Genomic DNA, 26739 nt, shown 5'->3' on the forward strand with positions numbered 1-26739 from the left:
ACTGGGGAGGGGGGAGGGGATTCATTTTAACGCTAGCTGCTAGAGTCAGCGAATATTGATGCCAATCACATGACACAGGTATTAAACTATATCCCAGCCCCTGGCATTTGAGCTGGGTCAGAGTTATTGCCCCACCTGTGTGTCTTGCCATGATTCTGCTCCCCCTTCAGTTACGTCAGTGTTAGAAAATGAATAAGAGTATGTGTGATTTGAGCCATTGAATCCAGTGTTGCTGACATTCATACTCTGGGAGCAGGGCCATCGTTTCAGAAAAATTCTCAGGGAGGTGTGGGAGCTGTCAGCATGGGGGACGTTAAATGTGACTATATTATATCCTGCAACGTTGAGGGAGCCGGGGAAATAGAAGACATAATGGAGCACACAGACCTCTGAAAAGTCGGTGGGGAAGGGGACACAAACTAAGATTGGGAGTGGAAGGGAGGTAACTGCCCCCTTTCTCCATAGCAAATGATGCCCCTGCCTGGGAGTGCTCCATGAAATGGAAAAATAGTCTGCTTTAAAAAGAGGAGGACCCTCCTTTGGAACACACAACGCCAGTCATAATTTAGTTTATGCTGAACAGGAAAGCAAAGTTAAGCTCTTTCTTTCATGCAGGGGCCACCATGTAGGCCTGCTGTTGGGCAAGTGGATCATAGATTATCAGGGTTGGAAGGGACTTCAGGAGGTCGTCTGGTCCAGTAGTCTCCAAACTGGGGTGGGGTGCACAAGATGATCCCAGGGGGTGCGCGGCAGCAGGAGCACTGCCAGATGGCACTCCGCCATTTTCTTTTCTTCGGCGGCAGCTCTGCACGTCCACGGCTGGTGTTTCCCTCCAGCAGCGTGCCTTGGCGGGTCTTCTGGTCCTGTTCTGTTGGCGGCACACCTGCGGCAGGTTTTCCGGTCTTTTCCTGTCTGCGGCATGCAGGTCTTCCGGTCTTCACCCTGGGGGTGCGTGAGCCAAAAAGTTTGGAGACCACTGATCTAGTCCAACCCCCTGCTCAAAGCAGGACCAATCCCCAATTTTTGGCCCAGAGTCCTAAACGGCCCCATCAAGGATTGAGCTCACAACCCTGAGTTTAGCAGGCCAATGCTCAAACCACTGAGCTATCCCTCCCCCAATGCTGTCTAGGACATGAAAACTATACATTGAAACATTAAATAGAAAAGAGGAGCTACTTCAGTGATGAGATTGTTATATTCCCAGTTAATGGACGGGCCTTAAATGAAAGCCCTGGGACTCAGTAGTGATAGGCTGTAATGATATTTAATGTTAATGTACTTAGCTAAGAGATTCATTGATCATGTCTGCACAGACTGTGCAGTCACACACAGCTCGCTGAGCTGCCAAAGTATTGTCCCATCATACCCTGGGCAGAGGCTGTAACCTGGGATGGATGATCTTGGGCCAGTCTTTTCTTTGGTTCTTTCAAAGGAGTGTTCAGGAATCCGGAGGGGATGTCTCCACTCGTGGTATATCACCAATTCAAAGATAGGTACATCACAAAACCATAGGCCTCGAGCCTAGCTAGGTTCCCGAACTGTGTTGATATCTCTGTACATTGTGGGTGAAATATTGGCCCCACTGAAGGCAATGGGAGTTTTGCCATTGATTTCCATGGGGGCAGGATTTTACCTTATATCTGCTTGGCTCAATCCTGATAATGTCTGATCATCCTGAATGCCCATTAGATTGGGAGCTGAGGGTGCTTTTCATAGGATCAGGTTCCCTGTTGTGTTTTATTACTTATCTGGTCTAAGGCCTCATATGTGCTCTGCACTTTGATGCTGCTGCTGGTCCATGACAAAACATTTTCATGTGTTATTCTGGTGGCTTCCATCATGTCATAACAAAGACTCCCTTTAGCTTCACTGGGCTTTGGATCAGGCCCCCAGAAACCAGCTGCTAGAATTTCAAACAGTGCATACACAAAGCAGAATGCACATATTTGTATGCACCTTGTTTGCTCAGAGGCCAATTATGATGCAGATGGATGACCCCTCCCCTTCTACTTTGCACACACACAAACAGGCACATGTGTACAAATCAGAGGTTATTTCTGTACATTGGCATTTAATGCATGTAAAAGTGAACATGCGCTTTGCAAATCTGCCTGCAAATCTCTCTTGTTGTTCTTGTTTTCCTGTAGATAGGGAGGATGACTTACACCCCAATGTGAAATTAATGAGCTGAGCTCATCCCTGGTGTAACTGCATTGAACTCACACCAGCAATGAATTTCCCACTGATCTTCTGAGTCTCTGGTACATACCAAAGGGCAGGGACTCACAGAACTGATCATGGAGGAAAGCAGTTAGACTACAGAAGTGGTATTTCCCAGTGAATCATAATATTCATCATTCATTAGCAAGGCTATGATTTTGGCACAGAAGTCATGGTGTTCATGGTAATTGTGAATTTTAATAAATTGTAAGGAGAGTGATCACTTTAGATAAGCTATTACCAGCAGGAGAGTGGGCTGGGAGGAGGTATTTTTTCATGCTTTGTATAAAAAGATCTTCTACACTTTCCACAGTATGCATCCGATGAAGTGAGCTGTAGCTCGCGAAAGCTTATGCTCAAATAAATTGGTTAGTCTCTAAGGTGCCACAGGTACTCCTTTTCTTTTTGCGAATACAGACTAACACGGCTGTTCCTCTGAAACCTTAGTAAAGTCTGTGACCTGCACAACAGTGTCGCCTGTGAGCCTGGCTTCCCGCTCCAGTCATTGCCCACAAGGTCACTGCCCCCCAGGCTTGGCGGGTCTGCCTCTCCACAGAAGGAGATAGAGGGATAGAGGGGCCAAATTTGATTGTCGTTGTGACCTAGTTTCTGGAGTCACACTGTCACTCATGTTTGGTGTGTCCACCCTTCTATAGATGGAGCAAATGCACCAATCCTGAGTGGCGTTGCAACCTAGCGCACAGAATCGCAATGCTTGTAGTGGGGAGCTGGGCCTAGCCCCTTGGGACAGAAGCTACAGCTGCTGGGCGAGGACGGGGTGCTCTCCAGCTGCACCACCCCTGCGGCCTCTCCTTCCCTGCTACACAAAAGTGTGGGAGCTCAGGAGGCCTGAAAGCCTGCTTCCCTCTCCCTTACGCAAGGAAGGGGGCCCAAACATTTGAGGGCTGCAGAAGTATTTCCTTTTTGTTTGGACTGCTTTATATTCCTGGAGTGAGGTGGACTTGCCAAGAGACACAGCTGGAGAGCTGTACCCCATATCCCAGAATCAGACCACAGGATTGCTGTCACCCAGAGAATGACATATGAGGTAAGTGAGGCACCTGCAAGACATGACCTGAAGACATAACTTTTGACAATTCTGAAACTTGAAATTTCCTTATTGTCTTTCATTTTTATGCACCTCCACATGGCCACTGCTGGAAGTACTGAAACACTGCAGAAAAGATAGTTCATACCATGTTCCCAACCAGGCTAGAAACACTATGTCCAGGCAATGGAAAGCCTTTCCTTGTGAGATATCCAACAAAACTTTGCAGACCCAAGTGCTCTGAATAATTAAGATAAACATCTGAGCTAGAGTTAAGCTTAACTAAAACATCCAAGAAGTTGGGATTTAAATCTAGAAACAAACTTTTGTGGCTACTCCTTATTTCTATAATGGGAAGAATGCCAATGCTGGATCTGAATGCTTCCCAGAACCCTGGACCTGAATCCGAACTGGAGTTTTGCAGTTTGTGCCCATTACTAATCCTTCCTTTTGATTACCACCCAAAACAGAATTTGAATTTCAGACCTTCTGAGATTCTGCCATAGACAAAGGATAGTCATGGCCCTAAGGCACTGGCTTTGGACTCACGAGATCTAAGTTCAGCTCTTGGTATTATCACAGACTTCTTACATAACCATGAGCAAATTGCTTAATCTCTCTGGCCCTCAGTTTTCCATCTGTAAAATGGGCATATGATACTTCCATTCTCTCACCTGCACTTTGTCTGCTTCATCTATCTAGATTGTCAGCTTTTCAAGGCAAGTATTGTCTTTTACTGCATGTATGTACCGTGTCTAGCACAATGGGGTCTCATTATTAGCTGGGGAACCCTCTCGGTACTACTACAATATAAGTGCATAATATAATAATGCTGGTTGCTGTCACATGGTCCTACAGTTAAATCTTTAATCTGTCTTCATAGGCAGAAATTATTTTCCAGCGCCAGACATCAGGTTAAATCAACATAGATTTTATTGCCGTGATATGTTCTGTTGAATGTGGTTGTTATCTAAAGAGACTCATGTAAAACGGATAGGTCATATAGGAAATAGAAATATAAAAGATTATGTTCTTTACCACTGAATTATAAATAAAATAAAATTAAATTGAAGGAGAAAACTAAAACCTAATCCCCAAACAATAAATAGGACATTGCTTGTTTGTGACCAAGTGCACAGTCACATTTAATACAATCACAACAGCTGCTGTACAGAATGGAGTTCATCATACAAATTAAATAAAATTTTAAAAAATAACAGCAATAAAAAAGGTCGGTTCTTTCAATGTGACCTTCACTTGGCAAAGAAAACTGAAATAATATTCTTCTCCCTCCCAATCAACTATATTTTGAGTCTTGTAGAATCTGTAATGGGGGCAGAGGAGAGGATATGATTATAATTACAGTCCCGTATAATTATTGTCATTGATTTTCCTTTGTGTTGCAAGGTTGGATCGTCTATTAATACTGTTTTTTTCTCTTCCTTTAAAGTAAATAATTAGAGCAGCCGAATTGCCTCTCTGAAGGATAAAAGAAAGTCAGATTCTCAGGGAATTAATCATCAGCCCTTTTGGATTGATGATTTGTAAGACCAAAAAATGTCTAACATGATTAGAAAAAGCGTTCAGAGACAATGAACTATCAGGAAATAAAAATGCCATTTCCTTGGTCAAGTGTCAGCTGTTCCAGTGAGTCAATTTCAAAAGGAAGAGACAAGCAGGGACAATATTTACACAAAAGCCTATGATTTGGGAGGACTATACATTATCAGGTTGCCATATCTTTTAGCAAAAAATGGACGAGAATCTTCAAAGAACGGATGCCTTGTCGGGTTTGGAGAGCTGACAGTCTTTTCCTAATGGATATTTGGAGTTCACCTATGGGGAGAAGGGGGGAAAGCTAGGGGCCAAATTCATTCTTGGTGTCACTCCATCAAAACAATTGAGTGACACCTGCAAGGAGGTAGGTACTAAAGCTGCAGCAATTTGCTTGCTAGCATTACAACATCAAGAACAAGTTTCTCTGGATCTTTGAACTTTAACTGGTAGAGTCATGACCATTCATCTGCTGGGCTCACTGCAACAAGTGTGTAGGAATTCCACTAATTCTCTCTCTACCTGCTGTGTAAAGGGAATACGTTACTCTCTCCTTAATGTGCATTTGTATCTCTTAATAACATTATGGGGTGCTACATGAGAACACTCAGGTCTAGTGTTTAGAGCAAGGGCTGAAAGTGTGGACTACAGGGTTTTATTCTCAGTTCTGCCACTGATTTACTGGCTGACCTTGGGCAAGTGATTTAGGGCCAGGTTTGGATCCCCTTGCTCCCAATGAATAATACCCTAATTCCATCAGTAAGGTCATCGCTATTAGTCAACGGGACTACTCATAGAGTAAGCTGCTACTGAACCAAAGTAAGAGTAGTAATATCTGGCCCTTAATCTCTGTGTCAAAAGGAGAATTATACTCATTTACTTACCACATCTTGGGGTTTCTGAGGCTTACTTAATAAAGCTTTATAGAGCACCTTGGATGGAAGATGCCGTATAAGTGCAAAGCATTCTTAATAGTGTTGTCAGTGAGAGCAGTTGCTAACAGAGCTGCAGAAATGTCAAAGGCTGGGTGGCCTGGTTCAATTAAATAAGACCTGATCCAAATATTCACACAAAACTTGAGCCACAAATCTATTCTGGGGGGTTAAAAAAAACCTGTGGTTCATTTTTTTTGCCTTGGATTTCAGCCATGAGAAAGATGTTTCTAACCTGAGTAGAGTGAGGAATTCGTGGATATGTCATCAGAGAGCTTGTTCCAGGCCTAATTTCTAGATCAGAAATGTACACATATATTTGCATATACTTTGGATAAACACCCACCATTCTGGATACTTCTTTGAATCTAACTTCAAGCCATTGCCCATCATTCAAGCTGATCTAATTCATTAATTGGGATTGGCATGCTTTCCATTGGTAGCAAGCTTGAAACCTAAGTGGTAACCCTCAAAAAGCTAAACTGACATAAGCAAGTTTTAAACCCATTTCAGTGCATCTATATTAGGGGTTTGCACTGGTGTAACTAGCCTGATTTTAAATCAGTTCAATTACATTGATGCAACTTTTCTGTATAGATAAGGCCTGAGAAAGGAAAAGGAGGGGACACGTTTGTGTGCATGTGTAGGTAGGGTGGATAAGAATTTAGCCTGGGATTTTCAAGGAACCTAAGGAAGTTAGTTGCTCAAATCCCATTGAATTCCAAAGGTATTTTGGCATCTAATTCTCTCAATGTCTTTGAAAATTCCAGCCATTTAAACAGAACTTACAAATATTTTCCCCTCCAAAGAAAGTAAATAAATCCATTGAAAAAGACTGAGAACAAACAAGCAAACACAGAGAGTACAAGAGCTTCAATTAGGTTCCCAAACAGCCTTTTGAAGTGTTTTGCATTCAAAGGGTTTCAGGGGAGCAAAGAAGAGAAATAGGAGTATGAGCTGAGCTATAAGAAAGACCACAAATGAAAAGAATCTCATTGACTTGAAACCATTTTGGATCAGCGTTAAGTGATTCCTTTCTAAGAACTTCTAGTGGACAATAGGGCATAAATGTGGGATGCCGGGGTTTAAACAGCACACAATTTCTATTAATGTTAAGTGGGTAGAACAGTAACCCAAGATACAGACAATGTCCTCCATAGCTCCAACAGAAAATGTAAGCATTTTAAGAGTAAAGATTGTAGAGACATTAGAATGTATATTGAACACCATGTTACTTGAAATAGGGTCATGTAAGCATTATTTCTTGGCTCAGATATTTGATCAATATTATAATTGAGTGCAATGTCTGGGCAGAATTCATGACCACAGATACTTTGGTGCCTTTGTAGAAAGTATTTCAAAATTTGTACTGTCATTTGAAAATAATGGGGAAAAAATTGAGAATGTATTTGTAGTCTCCCTCCCACACACACACCATTTTATAGAACAAGCTGTACAGCTTGTCAAATATGGTCATAATTCAAAACTTTAATGAAAAAAATTGCAAAAATGTTATTTTTCCCCCTTGTTTCCCACCCGTACCCCCAGGAGTTCTAATATTAATTTATTCAAGTTTTTTGGAGCTAGGGAATGTGCCTCTTTTTATTTGTCAGCTGAATTTCATTAAACTTTCATAATGTGGTAAATCTGAAGATATTTTTAAAAAGGAAATTGACATTAGGGGGATACTGTTATCTTAAAAAAAATCCGGGGCCAAGTCCTGAGAAATACTGAGCACCTGTAACTCCCAATAGTTTGGGGGAGTTGGGTTGGGCACAAGTCACTTAACACCTCTTAAGGTTTTGCTTTTTGTTTATTTTTGCTTATTTATTTCATTATTTTTTGTATTTCTCTCGGCTTGGGAATGAAAATCAATGAATGAGTTTCTGTTTTGCTTATAGTCAGTGGCTAGTGAATTTCATTTTCAAGTTTCTCATGTTCTAACATAATCCTGCCTTGTCTGATCTGCAAACATTGCATGAAAATGTTTTTCTTTCACAACTGTTTCCACAGGAATTTAAAAAAAAAATATCTCAGGGAAACTTTTGCACAGGTCTTAGATTTTACATAAAAAATCTTTGTTTCTGCAAAGGGCTAAATTTGACTCAGTAGTGACTCTTTAACAGCTGGTAGGTTTCCTGACACTCAATCAGCTCTCAATACATTTATGAATCCTGCTCCCAATGAAATTAATGGCATAACTCCCACTGGCTTCAGTGGGAATAGGACTGGGCCACAATTGACTCACTTCCTTCAACACTTCAACTCTTCCTGAAGGCCAATTTTTGTAATCCCAGTTTGGTTGTCCTATCTACTTACAGCCAAGGCACTCTTGCAAGTGCAACAGTATTTTTCCTTCCCCAATAAAGAGATATGATGGAAACCAAAAAGAAGTGATAAGCTAATGAAATAAAACTCCTCTGGCATGAATTGGCTGGATGGAACTAACCCAAGACAAGACAAAGTAGAATCAGACCGGAGACACTTTTGGCTTGAAGTGAGTTGAGCCTGGAGGATGCTATGGCTGGCTCCATTTTAGATGATGAGTGTGGCAGGTGGTAAAGTAAGGCTTTAGAAATACGTAAGCAAGGCCTTTAAATCTCTGGCTGCCGTGGACAAGACCAATCTATCCCTAGACATCATTTATTTGAAATGGGATTTAAAAGAACAAAACAACTCCCCCTCCCCCCCCCCCCCGATCTGTGAGTGGGTGTTTTTGGAACCTCCTGAGTCCCAGATGTATTGCTAAAGACAATCAAGCTGCAGAAACAAGCCACTGAAGAAAAGAAAATCATCGTAAAATCAAAGCACAACAAAAGACCTCTCCAACCACCTGCATCAATCTATTTGAATACAGACCCAGATATGGTTGACTGCAGTTTTGGAATTCAACTGCCAATACTAGGGGCCGATAAGGAATAAGGGACAGAAGCCTATCGTTTAATCTGACCTCTAATGATTACAGTTACTAGGGCTTTTGCTGAAATTATCAAGGCTCTTTCATTTTAGACTGTGATGTCCTTCACATGAGAGGCATCAGGGCTGCTTCTTGAACAATCACTTGCTTTGGCATAATTCCAATGCAGATTTACCATAAATTCCCACACTGGGCTGTGGACCCCAACTATTGAGTGGTCCACTCTTCCCAGGACATAAAGGTTCTTCTCTTTCCCCTTTCCAAGTTTCCATACTGTCTTCTGATGGTCAGCTGATTGGGCCAGCTTGGTGGGGCAAAGAAGGCACTCTTTCCATTTTATCCGTCACATGGGCGAAGTTATAATGCCAGCTCTGTGTTATCCCACGACTCTGGTGCTTGCCCCATCCCTAACTCTGCTGCCGGACAAGGAAGTGCTTCAAGTTAGCCCCAGACAAATCACGCGTGCCACCTCATCTGAGTCCGGAAGTGCTTATAAAAACAGTGTTCGTGTATCACTGGGAACGATCAAACACTACGTGCACAAAATAATAATTTAGAGCAACATAAATAAAAAGATGACAATTTCATCACACAATTTACTGTACACTGCTTTTCTCAGAGGTTTTTTTTATCTTTTTCTTTTTTCCTCTCCCTTTTTTTTTGTTTTTGTTTTTGTTTTTGTTTTTTGGTCCACTGGAGATAAATCACCCGCAATGATATATATATTTAAAAAAGAAAAATATCAGCAGCAAGACTCTCTGGAAATAGATTCTGTTTGATGTAGCTAGTCTGTCTTTTCTGTTTTGCCCTCTTTCACAGCAGCCTCTGAAGTTTTCCTCAGGGGGGTTTTCTCCAAGTTGGCGTGTCCTTGGCCAGATTCTGCTGCTCCTCCGCTTTTGTGCGATGTGTGTTTTTCCAAGTAGTTCAGCATTTCACTGAGAACAGTTTGGAAAGTGCTTAGGGCAGCACATATTGCAGGAGTTCCAAAGCCGTGAGTGATCAAACTATACATGGGAGAGAGACAGGGAGACAGAAAGAAAAGAAATATTGAAGAGTTTACTGGGCACTGATTGTCTTGTAATGAAATTCAAGACTTTTCCCCTCAAATATTTATTGCCTTTGGAGGAAAGAAATAAAAGAAAACCAGACTTGATGCAACTTCAAAGGGGGTGTTTTTTGCAGTAGGAGGATCAGGTCTGAACCACCTAGAGCCAGCTTCTCAGAGGATGTACCACCATTGACTTCAATGGGGCTATGCCAATTCACGCTAGCTGAGAATCTGTCCCCTACGCTCACTGGAATTGCTGGGTTTTAATCACAGTAGGGTTAATAACATCTTTCTGTGGTAGACTAAATAAATTCTGTATAGTTTGCTAAGTGTTCCATTAAAAGAGACCATTAAAACCCAAGGGCCTGATTGCTATGCACAGGCATTACAGATCCTAAGGTAGTTTTAGTTAAGATAAAGGTTTGTCCTAGTGTTATTGTAACGCTGACAGACCCCGGTAATTGGGATCAAACCTGGGACATCTGAAGCTTATTGTATGAGTCTCTACTGCAGGGATCGGCAACTTTTGTCACGCAGCCTGTCAGGGAAACCTGCTGGCAGGCCAGGACGGTTTGTTTACCTGCAGCGTCCGCAGGTTTGGCTGATGGCAGCTCCCACTGGCCGCGGTTTGCCATTCCAGGCCAATGGGAGCTGCGGGAAGTGGCAGCCAGCACGTCCCTTGGCCCGCGCTGCTTCCTGCAGCCCCCATTGGCCTGGAATGGCAAACCGCGGCCAGTGGGAGCTGCCATCAGCCAAACCTGCGGACGCTGCAGGTAAACAAACCGTCCTGGCCCGCCAGCGGATTTCCCTGACAGGCTACCTGCCAAAAGTTGCCGATCCCTGCTCTACTGCATGAGCTAAAAGCCACATGCCTCTTAGCTAAGGCTGTAGCAGACACATTAATCTCTAGATAGTCTATGTGCTACTAGAAGGGGACAGTGCACCCCACCAAGCCTGGGTTACATCATAACACAGTCTTTTTTCTGCTGCTCCTCCTGCTCTGCACCCCAAAAGTGGCTACATTTTAGTGGTGCTGCACAGATATAGTTGATAAAGTGCTTTGAGATTAATGGTGCAGCACTCTTCTATGGTTTATTTTATATCTTTTGTTATATAACAATAGGCAAAATCCTGCTGCCGGGGAAATACTGAAGAGGCAGTGTATGGGATAGCTGCTGTTTTGGACAATAAAGAGGATTGAACCAGTGACCTCACAAGCAAAAGGCGTAAGTGCTTATAGCTTGAGCTAAAGACCCACAGTTGGTAAGCATGGCTGTAACAGACTCAGATCCTCTGTGGATCAGGCCTAGGGGTGGACACACACGCACACTGAATCAGTGAATTTCACTTGCAGGAAGTGAATGCTCCCTGCTGCTCGATGGTGACTCCTCTGGCTGGCTAAGGAATGGCACTGACAAGCACCAGAGAGCCATTAACCCCTTCAGCTAAAAAACAATGGGCTATCATGGGGGATTCCCTCTGTGGTGGAGATTAGAGAGAGTGGTTTAATGCACTAAAACATCTGCAGTTCTGTCAGGAAGCACCTTCTGTATTCTGCAGAGCAAGGACAAGTCTCAGCATTTTGGCTCCCCAGCCTGACCACACATTTTAGAAATAAGTGAGAACTTGTTGCCAAGAAGTTGGAGGAAGCTGAGTGGGGATTAGGGTTGCCGGGTGTTCAGTTTTGGACTGGAAAGCCCAGTCTAAAAGGGATCCTCACAGCTCCGGTCAGCAGTGCTGACCGGGCTGTTAAAAGTGCGGTCGGCAGTGCAGGCAGGCTCCCTACACAGCTCCTGGGAAGCTGCTGGCATCTACCTCTGGCTCCTAGGCGGCGGGATGGTCCCCAGCACCAGCTCAGTGGCTCCCTTTGGCTAGGAACCATGGCCAGTGGGACCTGAGGGGGTGGTGCCTGAAGGCACGGGCAGCATGCAGAGTCACTTGGTCGTGCCTCTGTTTAGGAGCCAGAGAGATGCTGGCAACTTCCTGAGAGCCATATGAGGTAAACGCCAGCTGAAGCCCGCATCCTGCACCCCCCCTTGCACTTGAACCCCCTGCCCCAGCCCAGATCCCCCTCCTGCACCCTGAACCCCTCATTTCTGGCCCCACCCCAGAGCCCACACACCCTAGCCCAGAGACCATACCCCATTCTGCACCCCAAACCCCTGCCCCAGCCCGTACCCCCTCCAGCATCCCAAACCCCTCATCTCTGGCCCCATCCCAGAGCCTGCACCCCCAGCCAGAGCCCTCACCCGCTCCTGTAGCCCAACCCCATGCCCCAGGTTGGAGCTCTCTCCTGCACCCCAAACCCCTCATCTCTGACCACACCCTAGAGCCCACACCCCAGAGCCCATACCCCCTCTGATACCCTAACTCCCTGCCTCAGCCCAGAGCCCCCCCCCACATTCCAATCCTCTGCCCCAGCCCAGTGCGAGTGAACAAGGGTGGGGGAGAGTGAGCAACAGAGGGAGGGGGATGGAGTGAGTGAGGGCATGGCCTTGGGAAAGGGGCGGGGCAAGGATGTTCAGTTTTCTGCAAACAGAAAGTTGGCAACCCTTGTGGGGATCAGCGGAAAAGTTCCAAACACAGGGCACTTGCGCTTCAGACAGGCTTGTCTTTCTGCCTCTCCTAGAAGCAGGAAATACCATAAATCTTAGGGAGAGTCATGGTCTTTTGAGATATCTGACTGAAGTGTGGAGAGTTCAGTAAGTCAGACACCTTGGAGAAGTCCCTAGACATTTGAATCTGAATCTCCCAGTCTTCCGAGGGTTCCCATCAATACTAGAGTAATAACTAGTGCCTATGTAGCATTTTTCAACCATACATCTCAAAGCACTTTTCAAAGGTAGTAAGCATCATTACCCCCATTTTACAGATGGGAAAAAACATTAACAATGACTACTTAACAATTACTGAATAATAATATCTGGAGGCCCCATTGGGCCTTCATTTTAGTTATAATAAATGAGGCAAATCTAATTATTTTCATACTGTAGAGTCTTTTCCTCTCAGGACAGGGACAGTGCCTTTTTTATGTTTTGAAAGTGCCTGGCACACTGGACAAAAGATTAATATTTACACCAATATTGCCATCTTTTGCGATATTTGCTATTTTCCTTAAAGTCCAAACTTCTGGAGTCATGTGATTACAGAGGATCTCAATTTACATTCTGATAGTGTAAGTTTCAAGCCCTCATGACTGCGAAGAAAAGCTCCAAAATACAAACCCTAAAGGCTGCGATACCAGCAGGCAAATAAAAGGAACCCCAAATGTCAGGAATGGGGGGTTAAGCTCATTATTTTTAAGCCACTTTCTTGATCTTTCAGGGCCTGGTTTATGATTTTGGAATGGCCAGGGTTGTGTACACTGGAATACACAAGAAATATTTGTTAGCTTATATTCAAGCGAAAGACGTGAAGTTCCTCTGAGAGTTGCCAGTATGCACTGTCATATTGTTTGTTTTCCACATGATTATAGGAAAGCCAAAGGCCCATGAATATGTAAGAATATGCGTTTGTGCAAAGGATTGTGTGAAAGTGATTTATTAAAGCCCAGCCGCCCCCCTCTGTTTTTAAACATTCCGGTCATCCAGTCAGAGAATAGAAACAATACCATGTGACTAAGATGGCCTGTCACATCATGAAGAGCAAAGAGGGAATACTATATTGAACGCACCTAGGGCACAGCTCACCAGCAGCCCATCAGTGTATATAAGTGGGCAGATCTCAAATAATGAACAGAACTGTAAAACACAACACCTGTCTGCAAACCATGGGACAGGCTAGAAAAAGAGCTGTATACCTGGCGTCAAAACAAGCCAGCATCATAACTAGAGCTGACTGGAAAAAGGTTTCTTTTTCTGTGGAAAAAATCATGTTCTGAGTGAAAAACAAAAACCGAAATATTTTGATTCTGAAATGCCACCTCAGGAGTTGTAGATCAAGCGTCTCATGCTCCCATTCTTCTCTATCGGTTGGGCTCCCTCACAGGATCACATCTCCCATCATGCACCCCGGTCACACGACCGCCCTAATACCCAGCCTCCCTTCCTCCAAAAGAAACAGGTTTGAAGACAATTTTTTGACCAGCCCCACTGTGTATAATTTACTGTCCCCGTTCTACTGATGAGGTACAGCAAGGTTGAGTGAAGACGTCCTTTACTCTTTATCACAGTAATTCACCTGGCCCCACCATTTTTTTTTAACCCTTTGAAAATGCTGGGAAGCTTGGATAATTTCCCTTTACCAGCAGCAGTAAGTTGATTCCAGTCAGAGGAGAAAGGATGGATCTATGTTGAAAGCACAGGGCTGGGAGACAGAAGACTCAGGGCAAAGTATTTAACTGCAGGTCCATAGCATCCACATTTAGGTACCGAAATAAAAGTTCTCAGAGGTGCTGGGCATCAAAACAATCTGGCGGGGGGGCTCAACATCTCTGAATCAAGTCACTTTTATTAAGGTACCGAAATATGGATTGAGGAGCCTAAAATCAAGCAGATGAGTTTGGAAATCTTGGTCTGAGGTATTCACAAGTCTGCTGCCCTCCTCCTTGTGTGACCTCTAAGTAAGTCACTTCACCTTTCCAAAATAGGGGTAATAATATATCACAGGAATATTGCAAGGCTAAATTAACTGGGTTTTGTACCATGCATTGAGATCTTCACATGGAAGAAATTATTTAGGGTCAATGTGTTATAACCATTATGCTTTAGTACACCCAGCATATATTCCTGCCTACAGGCATGCCTAGTGTTATGATGCAATTATGGCAGCTCATGTTTTAACGATGTCCTTACTTAAAATTAAAACATCACAGTGTGCCTGAAGGCTTGGACTCTAGTTTGGCAGCTACCTCGAGCACTCCTGCTCACCCCAGGCGGGTGGCGTCCATTGCATCGCAAAAGAAACATGCTCACTCTTCATGAGTGGTGCCATCTGCACCAATTTTTAATACCCTAATTAAAAAAGCAAAAACAGAAACAGGCACCCACTTCCCAAGCTTCTGGGAACATGAACATCCCCAAAAAACATAAGTGACTATCCAAATTTCACAACACGCTGCATCTGACTGGCAGCAACCACACACAGCTCCCAGAGGAGATCCCAGCAACTGAAGAGAGAACTAAAACAGAGCCTGATTTCCTGACTCATGCCTAGTGGCACCTTACCCCACAAGTGCTCCCATTGACCTCAAGAGTCCTTTTGTATTTCATTTGCAGGTTGCCTGTAGGATCTTGATTCGGATACTTTCCCTCAGGTTAAGTGGCATAGGGAAGCCCCCTGGAACATGTGTGGAGTCTGAGTAAAGGTGTCAGATACTACAGGGATAGAGAACTCTATAAAACTATACAGCTAGCCTCCAGGCTCAAAGACACTACTCCAGTCAGCTCCCTTCATAGCCAAACACGTGATAGGAAAATGCCATCATAAAGGGATGGGCTTTTCCATACCATGGAGAGCAAAGATGGGTTCTGTTGGGACAGAAAAAAAGGGTTCTAGAATCTAGGGACCTCCCCCAAAAACATCCTGCTCCACAGAGCTCAAATCTTGTGGCTGATTTCACCTATCAGGAGAGTCCATATGGAAAGAGACTGTCTCCAAGGCAGCCAAGCCCCAGACCATAAAATGTTTTGTCACAAGACTGACAACACTCAGAATTTCACTAGAGAGCAAATATAAAGCTAGTGCCCTCTGTACACCATAGTACAGCATGCACGGCTTGGCACATGAGCTGTTATGTTCTGCACTAGCTGAAGTTCCTGGGTGTTCGTCAAGGATAGTCTCAAGAAGCGCACATGATATGGTAGCAGGTCAGGCTAGAGAGTGTAAGAGTCTGGATATCCAGGTGGCGGTCTGGATCTGAAAAAAAAAAAAGTCACAACCTTCTGGCTGTGGGTGAAAAGCATTGTCCTTGACACCTGTTGCTGCTAGAGAATCCAGGTGCAAATAGAGGCCCCAAAGAACTCGTAGGTTGAAGACCACTTTGAAAGAGGTAGGGCTCAAACAAACCAAATGCCTTCCCAGTTCTCTTTCCACCTATGCATCAACATCACCTCCGGCTTGTGTGGCAGACAAAACAGAGGTGATAAACTGAATGAGCTTTAGGCAATTCACAACCATCCGCACCTCTCTCTTGGGCAGAGGAACTGCGCTGTCGGGGTCTGATGGAAAAGAGAGTTCAAACTGAGTGCCATCAGCATATTGATGGCAGTGCAGTCTTGCCAGCCCCAAGCGTTCAGAAGTCACGAGTCAGGCCCCCAGAATCACAAGATTTAATTTAAAATAGTCAGCTTTTAAAAAATAATCATTTTTAGGTTCTTTTGATTTGCCTTCTGGGTTTTGAACCTTAGGGGTCACATTGCTCAGCTTTTCTCCACAAACACAAGGGCTAGAAGCTTACTCTCTTAAATCAATGAGAGAATCACCTGACTCCTGGAATTAGGGCTTTAAGGAAAGCATCAAATATCACAAGACTCACAGTAAAACCATGAGAGCTGGCAACACCGGCAATACAGCCCCCGCAAAACCTTTGACAAAATGATAGCTGCACAAAACTACATGAACGAGACTTTGGGCAAGCCGATGAGAAAAAACCCGAGCCAAAGGAACTCTATTGTTCATTGCTGCCTAGGCCAGTAGTACAGTCTACGCTTTGTGACCTGTGGTGTCAAAGACAGTTAATAAGAAAAAAAGAAAGGATCGGTATGGACAGTGTCACCAGATCACTCACCAAGGAAAGCAATGCAATTTCAGGCCTAAAAACCAGGCCTAAAGCCAGACTGAAAGAGGTCAAGGAAGGTGGAAAGCTCTAGATGGCGCCAGAGCTATGTGACCACAGACTTCTTAATGCACCTGGCTTCTTCCAGTTCATGCATCTACACTGAAGGCAGCTTTCAATAAGCAAGAGGAATGGAATCAAGACATCAGCTGCTGCACATTCTGGTGGTGACGTAACAAAGGGAGAGTGGTATAAATGCAGTATAAATGGGTGTGTAATGATAACATCGGTACGGCTCTGGAGTTTGGGTGTAATACTGGAGTTTTAAAAAAAAAGTGTTGAATTTCAAAACCTATTTGCACTGATTTTTTTTTTTAACTTTGAAAAAGAAGGAAGTTACAGCAGTCCTGCTCCTGATTTCTGCGCCTTTGGTTTCTAGGGTGACCAGATGTCCTGATTTTATAGGGACTGTCCCGATTTTTGGGTCTTTTTCTTATATAGGCTCCTATTACCCCCCACCCCCTGTCCCAATTTTTCACATTTGCTGTCTGGTCACGCTACTGGTTTCTAGCATGCCACTTTCCTTGTCATCATGTCAATATCATGCCAAACAGCCACCGGAAACTGACAGCCTCAATCACAGCGATTATCAAGCCATAAAAATGCCCGCTGAAAAAATGTCTGTTGAAAGTTGCTTTGTGTCATCCAGAGTGTTAGGGAGAAAACAATTTCATTCACAATTATGCTGATTATTTTTACTGCATGTTTTCAAGCTGTTATTTTATTTCTCCGTTGACTTAAGATTTCCAAAGGTTTTTCTTCTTGCTTCTTTTGCCAGTTCCCCCCACTGGCACAAGTGTCACTTGCACGAAAATAATATTTCTAATGCCACCATGCCAATTTTCACATCACCTGGCTCCAGAAGCTGGAACTTTAAGTAAAATGCCAAAACTGTGAGGGTTAGCAACACTGAGATGTCATTTTTACGGTACCATTTTTCAGAGTAATAATACAAGGTAAGAGTGGGATTTTAAAAGTACCTAAATAATTTAGGAGCACAGGCCGCACTGATGGGATCTCTGCTTAGGCCTTGTCTACAAACAAAAGTTGTCCCTCTTTAACAATATCAGTTTAATTAAAGTGGTACAATCCTCATAGTGTGGATTCAGTTGTACCGGTTTAAACACAATGTAACTATGAGCACGTCTTCACTGGCAACGTTAAAGTGCTTTAAAGCAGCTTGTGTGGTCATGGCGCAGCTCCCAGTGCTCTAAAAAACCCACCTCCAGGAGGGGCATCGCTCCCAGCGCTGGTGCATTGTCTATACTGGCATGTTACAGCGGTGAAACTAAACCAAGATTTGCAAAAGTGACTAGTGATTTGGGAGACCTCAGGGTTCAGGTGCTTCACTTGGGACACCTTGAAAGGGCTTAATATTAAAGAAATACTGAGCACACACCCTCTGAATATCAGGCCTCTCTAAAGTATCTCAAACTGGGCACCCAAAACCTGAGATACCCTAAGTCATTAGTTACTTTGAAAATCTTGGCCTAAATTGTTATTAGTAAAAGCCATTTAAAAAATGTACTGTACAATACTTTTCCTGGCAATGTCTTTCTTTCTTTCTTTCTTTCTTTCTTTCTTTCTTTCTTTCTTTCTTTCTTTCTTTTTCACATGCCAACATTATTTTGAAAGCAGCTACCATTATGATATCTAGGGCCTAAATTTAAAATCCGAAGCATGTAAAGTTTGTAATGCTGATGTTAGCCTGGAGTTTCCTTAAATCCCCTAATAAAACATTTCATTTTACTTTGCTTCCGTGACTTATTAGTGCTTTGAGAATAGCCAGAATGTGAAAGGCAGTGTGGGATGATGGACACTGCCCTTTCAGGCTACAGAAGCCCTTTGGGTACTTTCTTTGCAAATATAATTTTGTGCTTGGAGAGATTTTTCTTTTCTATTTAAAATTCATAGAGTCGTGTTTGACCACTAGAGAGCACCTATGGCAGGTTTGATGACAAAACCCTGTGCAAGGGTAATTAGGACCTCATAACTGTGTTTTCACTACTGCAGGTCTTGAACTTGGGCCCTCTGGATCATGATGCATGAGCCCCCACTACTTGAACTAAAAAACAAAGGTAGTAGCAGACTCATACACTTCTGTATGTAGGGTGACCAGACGGCCCGATAAAATCGGGACTGTCTGGATTTTTAGTTCTTTGTCCCACGTCCCGACTGATGCATGGTCGGGACACCATTTGTCCCCATATTGCGGCTTTGGCCGTTCCGGCTGCATTTTTTTTTTTTTTTTTTTTTTGCTTCAGCAACTCCACTCCGGCCGCCTTTTTTTTTGCCTCTCCCACGTGTCCCGATATTTTGTCAGTTTCATCTGGTCACCCTATCTGTATGTGGGCTGGTCACTAGAAGCAAACAAAAAGCCACTGAGAGGCAGGCATCAATGTGGTTTCACAAATGCCCCCAGCCTTTGGGTGGCATTGAGTTTTCCCAGGATTCGCATGCTCGCTTCCTGAACTAAGTGATGCATTTTGCCTCGAGCTGTGCAAAAGCTCTCCCATAAGTCCTGTCTGTACTAAAGTCTTTCATCATGTTTGTAGCCAGGTTATGGAATGATTAACTCCAAACCTAGTTCATATCCATACACGACACGGAAACACATTTCCTAACCCATGGCTCTGCAACATGTACCAGCGTTTGCTGCCTGTTAGGTAACTCATGTTATTGGCATCCTTTAACTCAGGTCTAGCATGATCCTTTTGTAGTATAGATCGGAAAACCTAACTATGCTTTTTTAACCAAGTTTAGCATTTTCCTGTTTCCCAATTCTCCCTGCAGGAAGCCATCTCAGACGGCATTGACAAGGGAATTTTGAAAAATACCCCAAATCCTTTGTCCAGACTCAAGCAGTATAGGATAATTGTTCAGATTTTCCCAGAGTGCACTGATATAAACATGGCTGCATGGTATCAGTGGATGGTCGAACACAGTTAACACTGCAGTGTAGAGTTGCTGAAACTGTGTTTTCTGTATTCAGGTCAGATAGGCATGTCAGAAGCTAGCTGCACAACCGTGGTTGTAGCAATAGTGTAGATGAGCCTATGGTTTATGCCTGTCTACTAGAGTTGTGTGAAACTCAGCAGTTTTCAGGCTCACAGGGTGGTTCTTTGAAGCTTTTCCTTGCTTTCAGCTTGCATGAGCTTTGAGTTTTGCATTTGAGCAAACCTAGAAACTCTTATTCCTTCAGTGGGACGATTCCTGTCCTTAAACACATGCTTGAGTATCTTGATTAACGGGGGTCTCAACACGAGACGCCACGGCCTGATCTGAGGTTGAAGAATTAAAACACTGGAACACAGGAATTACCACACTGTGTCAGACCCGTGCTCCATCTGTCCAGTATCTGGTCACTGATGCTGGCTAGTACCAGATGCAAGAAACTCTGCAGTTCGCAGTTATGGGATAAGCTTGTTCCTAGAGAAAAATTCCTCATCGTACCCAATAAATAAAGGCTAGATTCTTCTCTATGCATGAGAGTTTATATCCCTTCCAATGCTCTTGTTTATGTCCTAAAATTTACTATTCTAGCTCTGGACATTTATGTTGTCCATGTAAATGTGCAGTCTTTTTTTCAATCCTGTTAGACTCTTTTCTCACAATGCTTTTCTTCTTATCAGTTTTGAATTTGCCGCCTTCCAATTTCATTCCACATTCGCTTGTTCTTGCCTTATGAGAGAAAGTAAACAGAAGTTTCCAGTCCACTATGGCTATACTAAACTTGAGTGAAACTATATCAGTTTTGTATGTTTTCCACCTAAAGTCATTATCAGCTCAGAGTAGAGTGAGACAGAGAGAGAGATTCCAGGCAAAAGCCTGATATTCTTGCAGTGTTTGCCAAAATGTTTGTGAGCTTTCAGAACAACTAGTGCAAGTCTGAAGTTTGTAACCCCCAATAAGTATCTAGTGGTTTTGTCACAGGATAGAAAGCTATGCAACATTATAAACTTCTTCATAGTACAGGAGGTAAAATGTATTCCGAGAAAGATTATTATATTGGAATATAGATGGGACAGCAGGTTTGTACTCTTGTTAAAAAATGTCATGGAATATTTGATGGCCGCCTGTGGTCATTACCTCAGTTTTATTGTCTCATCTGGGAAATATTATGTTTGGTGTGCACTGAGCACCCGATTGTCACTCAGGTTACAAATAATGCCACTAATGATTATCTTTGCAATCAAAAAGGGCTACCAATTTATTTAAAAAAAACAATTTTGCAATGTTGATGTATATAATAAGAATGAATAATGAATACATTTCATGAGCATCAAAGCCCTGGACATTATGACAGCGTATAGGCCAATTTAATCCCTGCCCTAAATGATTGCAATATCTTTGACTTTACTCAAGTCATACCTACTTACATCAGTGGAGAACTTGCCTGAATGAATAGGGCGATCACTTCATCAAGCAGTTTGTGAACTGCACAAAAGCTCACAGCCTGAGTTTGTGTCATTGTACACCACATAATGGAGGAGTGATTAATAGTGTCAAAGGTAAGAAGGATATATTCTTTTTTAACAATATGTTGAACAAATAGGACCAGATTTTCAAAAGGGCTCATCATTCAACATGCTCTTTTGTAAATCTGGCCTATAGAGTCTATAATTAGGGAGTGAGTCTCCCACAGGGATAGATGATTTCTTCTCTTATCAGTGTAGAGGCCTTTCTGCTTATCGTGATCAAGTCCCTTCCTATCGCGACGATAGTGATGAACAGCTACTTCTCTGTGTGACCACTAGAGGGCATAACAGCACCCTGGAATGTTAGCAACCATGTCTCAGGCTAAGATTTTGATGCAGATATTTTTAATAAAAGTCACGGACAGGTCATGGGCAATAAATAAAAATTCACAGAAGCCGAGACCTGTCCCTGACTTTCACTAAAAATATCCCTGACAAAATGGGGAGGCGGGTTCAGCTCAGCACACACTGGTGCTGGAGCTCCGAGGTCCCTCGCTGCTGTAGTGAGTGAGAGCTCCAGGGTCCCCCACAGGTGGCAGCTGAGCAGCTCTGGGGGGTTCCCACCACCTACAGTGAGTGAGAGCTCCAGGGAGCCCCCCCGCCATGGCTGGGAGCTCCAGGGAGTCCCCCGCCATGGCTGGGCAGCTGCAGGGTCCGCCTGCCACAGTTGGGAGATGCAGGGGGCTGGGAGCTGGGGGGGGCGAGGGGGAACGGCTGGGAGCTCCAGCCGCAGCACAGAAAATGTCATGGAGGTCAATGGAAGTCACAGATTCCGTGATCTCCATGACACAGTCGTAGCCTTAACCATGTCTGAAATGTCTGAAATCAAAGTCTGGACAACATTTCATTTAAAGATGGGTCCAAGCCCATCCCAATGTTTCAGGGTGTTTGGATCCAGAAATTGGTTTGACCCGTTATAGAATTAGAGGACAGATCTGAAATTCTGACTCAGGTTCAGATTACAACTGCCACTTCTCTAAACTGGGGAATGTCTGGCTGAAGCCTGTTTCTTATTTTATTGTCCTAGATTTTTTATCCTCTTGACCTCGCTTATTGACTGATGTAAACCCCATCGGGGCCAAAGCCAATCAAGTCACCAGTGAAGGAAGTTCTGCCTTTAGGCTCCAATTCAGCAAGGTACTCAACCTTGTGCCCAAATTTAAGCACTGAGTAGTCCCATTGAAAATAAAGTTAAGCATCCTAAGGGTATTCTGGCAGTTGGGATTGAAGTCCCAGTGTAGCAGGGCAGCAAAGGGGAGGATGGGAATCTTGACTTCAGTATTAGGTCCATTCCCTCTGTGTCCCTTTTAAACCCCATTTAATGTACTGTGCAAACATACAGTGATTAGCTGCACTGTGTCATATTTGCTTTGTGTGCATATAATGTGGCTTATCCGTTCCCTCAACAGGATGGTCCCATTTATATCAGCTTATGATTGATGGGAGCTCTATGTGTGTGTGCATCTGGGTGTGAGTAAAGGGGAAACAAGCCCCGGGAGACACTTAATACTGCATGGCTCAGAGGACTATTAATGGGAACTCGGTCCAGGATGATAAGGACTGAAAGCCATTACTCTTATAGGAGTATGCCGTAAGAGAGAGTGGTATGTGTAGTTAGTTAATAGATAACGTGCCAGTAGACGGTGCTAGAGAGCACGTATCATTGTTCCTGGGTTTTGTAGCACCAAATACAATTTGTTGGCATGATGCACTCCAAATGGCTACTTCTGGGAGCAGTTTACATGCAGCTCTTGTGGTGTCCCTAGCCTCTGTTTGCCAGAAACTGGGAATGGGCAACAGGGGATGGATCACTTGATGGTTACCTGTTCTGTTCGTTCCCTCTGGGGCACCTGGCATTGGCCACTGTCAGAAGACAGGATACTGGGCTTGATGGACCTGGTCTGACCCAGTATGGCCACTCTTATGTTCTTATGTTCCCTTATGCTAGCTCTTAGCAGGTACCATTTGATGGCTGTTCAGTGGCTTATGTGAAATAAACTGATAGTTCCAATCAAGTTATTCAGTGGTTAAATATCCACCGCACAGAAACCATTTCCTCCATTGGCAGTAACCAGAAGCTTTGTTGGCAGTCTTGGCAGAAAGGCCAGGGACTCCTGAGCCATGAAGACTTGATTATCCTCTCCCAATCTCTGGGTCAGGGCTGAGGTGTAGCAACAGGATGATGTAAAGCTTCTACTGCTACTATCCCTGTCTTGTGCGAAAACACTGAAGGGCTGTCTGGCTGACATAGACCCCACCTGAAGCTCATGTTAGTTTATGTGTGAAGAGAGGAAGGACGATTTTGTATTCAAGATATTAGACCAGGAATTAGATCAAGATAATCATAGATCAAGATATCTTGATTACAAAATCAAGATTATCTTGATTACAAAATCAAAATAATCTTGATTTTGTAATCAAGATATTAGACCAGGAGCTCCGGCTTCCACCCCCAGCTCTGCCATAGACCTTAGCCAAGTCACTTACGGCCTGATTTTTAAAGGTACCTAAAGATGCAGATAGGCATCTACTGAGATTTTCAAAAGCTCCTGTTTCAGTCAGAAGGAATTTGGCACCTGGGTGCTTTGGAATATCCCACTAGATGTCTAGCTGCATCTTTAGGTGACTAAATACCTTTGAAAATCTGGCCCTGAATCTCACTGCACCTCAAGTGGAAAGGGCAGGATAACACTTCCTTTCCTCCAGCCAAGGGGGGCAAGAACCTTTGTCGAAGTGAGGGGGCCACCAGTCTGGCGCCGTTGCTTCCACCTTTGGTCTATTTATAGCATAAGCAATTTGAGGCAGGGACTTCCTCTCACTACGTGTTTGTACACTGTGGCTCTAATCTCAGTTAAGGCCCCTTGGTGCTCTGTATGTTTCCCCTCTTGTGGCTCTTAGGGGATGTGTCCACTGACCCACAGTTTGGACTACAGGGGTGTGAATAGCTGTGTGTACCAACGTGCTGCATTGTAACGCCCCCATGTGGACACTGTGGGTGCAAAGTGAAAGGCTCCTACTTCACATTAAAGTAGCCCTGTTTGAAGGGGACTATGTTAATGCAAACTAGGAGCTTTTTAATTTACCCCTGCAGCATCCACGTGGAGGAGTTGCAGCTCATCTCCCTGCTGTTCACACCCTTGTAGTCCGAACTGTGGGGAGATAAGAGAACAGGTGCCACCGTATTTGAATGCACAGTCTTTATGAGATCCAGCTTTGGAATTTTGTCCTTCAGAGCAGAAACACAATATCTATCAGTTCCTGTAGACCAGGGGTGGCCAACCTGAGCCTGAGAAGGAGCCAGAATTTACCAATGAACATTGCCAAAGAGCCACAGTAATACATCAGCAGCCCCACATCAGCTCCCCCCTCCCGCCTCCAGTGCCTCCCGCCCACCGGCAGCCCCACTGATCAGTGCTTCCCCCTCCCTCACCATGCCTCCTGCCTACCATAATCAGCTGTTTCACAGTGTGCAGGAGGTTCTGGGGAGGAAGAGGGAGGAGCGAGGGCACAGCAGGCTTGGGGGAAGGGGCAGGAGCCATGGGGGAAAGGGTAGAGTGGGGTCAGGACCTGGGGCAGAGCCAGGAGTTGAGCAGTGAGCACCCGTGGCACGCTAAAAAGTTGGCACCTGTAGCTCCAGCCCCAGAGTCAGCACCTATGCAAGGAGCCGCATATTAACTTCTGAAGAGCCACATGTGGCTCTGGAGCCATAGGTTGGCCACCCCTGCTGTGGGAGAAATCCAGTTTAAAAGACTTCCCATCCACCTCTCCAAGATCTCTCCTATTCAGTTAACCTCAGCCTTTGTCGTTCTGTGGGAAGTTGCACCACAAAACGACTTCAAAGGTCATACCTGAAGTGTGTTAAATGTCTCTGGATGTCGAGGTCTAATATTGGAGTTGGTCTTGAGGATCCAAGGGGCGATCTGTCTTGACTCAGTAGGTCCTGGAATTCTTTACATATTTGTCTAAAAGAAAAGGGGAATCATTTAAAAGGGATCCATGCAATCTCCATTGTGAGGCTGATACCCACATCAGACATCATGACAATTCAACTTTACTGGGTGTAGCATCTTTCAGACCAGCCCTAGCACAAAAATGGTTTAGAGTGCAATGATATATGACAGAAAAAAAATGACCAAAAGCATCAGTAGACAGACATTGTGGGGAAGGGATAGCTCAGTGGTTTGAGCATTGGCCTGCTAAGCCCAGGGTTGTGAGCTCAATCCTTGAGGGGGGCATTTAGGGATCTGGGGCAAAAATTGGGGATTGGTTCTTCTTTGAGCAGGGGGTTGGACTAGATGACCTCGTGAGGTCCCTTCCAACCCTGAGATTCTATTGTCAGCAGAATCTTCACAAGCCTCTCTGTAGGACCCTGTCTAGACTAAAGAAATAGGTTGTGTTGGAAAACAGGTTTCCTGACCTGTTTTTACACATGATTTTTGCACCTAGAATGGAACAGTTTTAGCACCTTTAAAGATGTGTTAGCTGGGCCAGCTTCCACACTTTTAAAGGGTTAAATTTTGTCTACACTACTGGCAGGGTATGTCTGAAAGCCTGTTAACATGCTAGGCATACCCTAAACTTCTCTGCAAAATGTATACAGACACTGTATAGGCAGGCAAGATGATATCTGCACGTGCAAACTGGCTAACTGCACATAAAGTGCCTTGCCTAGCCCCCTGTCCTGGGTCGTGTCCTGGGTCCTCTTAACCCTGAGTCCTGGGTCCTGTCCGGGGTCCTGCTAACCTCAGCTCTGCAGCCAAATGCAGCAGTGGGAAAGGTGGAGCAAAATGTTCCCAGAGCTATTTGCCCCCACTGCTGTTCATTATGTCTATGTTATGACTACCTGTGGGTCATCTACTGGGTCTGAACCCAGGACCTATTACAACCCAACACAGCCCTCTCTCTATGGCTGACAGGAGGACAGTAATTCCATTTTGCAGCAACTTTTGAAATCTGGTTTTGTTCCACATCAAAAACTTTTGAATGTTTTCACTGAAATGGAAGTGTGTAAAAATGTTCCCTTCAGGCTGAAATCTGAGCTCTGTGTCCATCCATGGTAATTAGGCCTCATTCAGAGGAGAGTTTTTCATCCCACATCACTCTGACTTAGGCAGAGCAGGTATTTGAAGCAGCATCTCCCATATCCCACCCAAAGGCCCGCACCATCAGGCTATAAAGTATAAGAAAGTTGCCCCTTTCTTTCTCTGTTGCCTCCCATGCCTGATAAAAACTTATTCAAAACCAATAGGTCTCCACAAACATTGAGACAAAAATGTTCAAACCAGCTCTAACATCTCTATTCTTGGGCTAAAGGAGTAACTCCATTAATTGGCAGCAATAGTGGGCTGCTATCCTCTTGCAGAACAGCCACTGGAGGGAAGCGTGCAAACGTACATTACACAACTCCGCTGTTAAAATCATCTCATCCTACGAATCTGAGGTCTACTGAAGTTTGAGTCCTTTTAGATGCTATTTTTGTAAGTTTCAGAGTAACAGCCGTGTTAGTCTGTATTCGCAAAAAGAAAAGGAGTACTTGTGGCACCTTAGCGACTAACCAATTTATTTGAGCATGAGCTTTCGTGAGCTACAGCTCACTTCATCAGATACATACGTGAGCTGTAGCTCACGAAAGCTCATGCTCAAATTTTTGTAAGTGATTCCCTTAGGAGTCATCAAGTGGGTTTGAACTTGGGATCTTCAATACCAAAACCCCCTTATACTAAAGGTGGAACCCCATAAACTATAACAGACTAGTGACCTCTGTGCT

At 44.1% G+C, this 26739-nt stretch overlaps 1 protein-coding gene across 1 annotated transcript in view; it reads right to left on the bottom strand.

The window, feature by feature from the left end:
* Positions 1 to 9455: 9455 nt before the first annotated feature.
* TFAP2D (transcription factor AP-2 delta) overlaps positions 9456 to 26739 on the bottom strand; it is a 54324-nt gene continuing 37040 nt past the window's right edge. Inside the window, exons 7-8 of the mRNA XM_077811520.1 lie at positions 24821 to 24934; positions 9456 to 9675 (exon numbers count right to left, since the gene is read on the bottom strand). Coding sequence (XP_077667646.1) covers positions 9456 to 9675; positions 24821 to 24934 — 334 coding nt within the window. The remainder of the gene's footprint in view (positions 9676 to 24820; positions 24935 to 26739) is intronic.

The sequence above is a fragment of the Eretmochelys imbricata genome, chromosome 3 (genome assembly GCF_965152235.1).
Source record: "Eretmochelys imbricata isolate rEreImb1 chromosome 3, rEreImb1.hap1, whole genome shotgun sequence".
In the NCBI taxonomy this organism is placed as follows: Eukaryota; Metazoa; Chordata; order Testudines; family Cheloniidae; genus Eretmochelys; species Eretmochelys imbricata.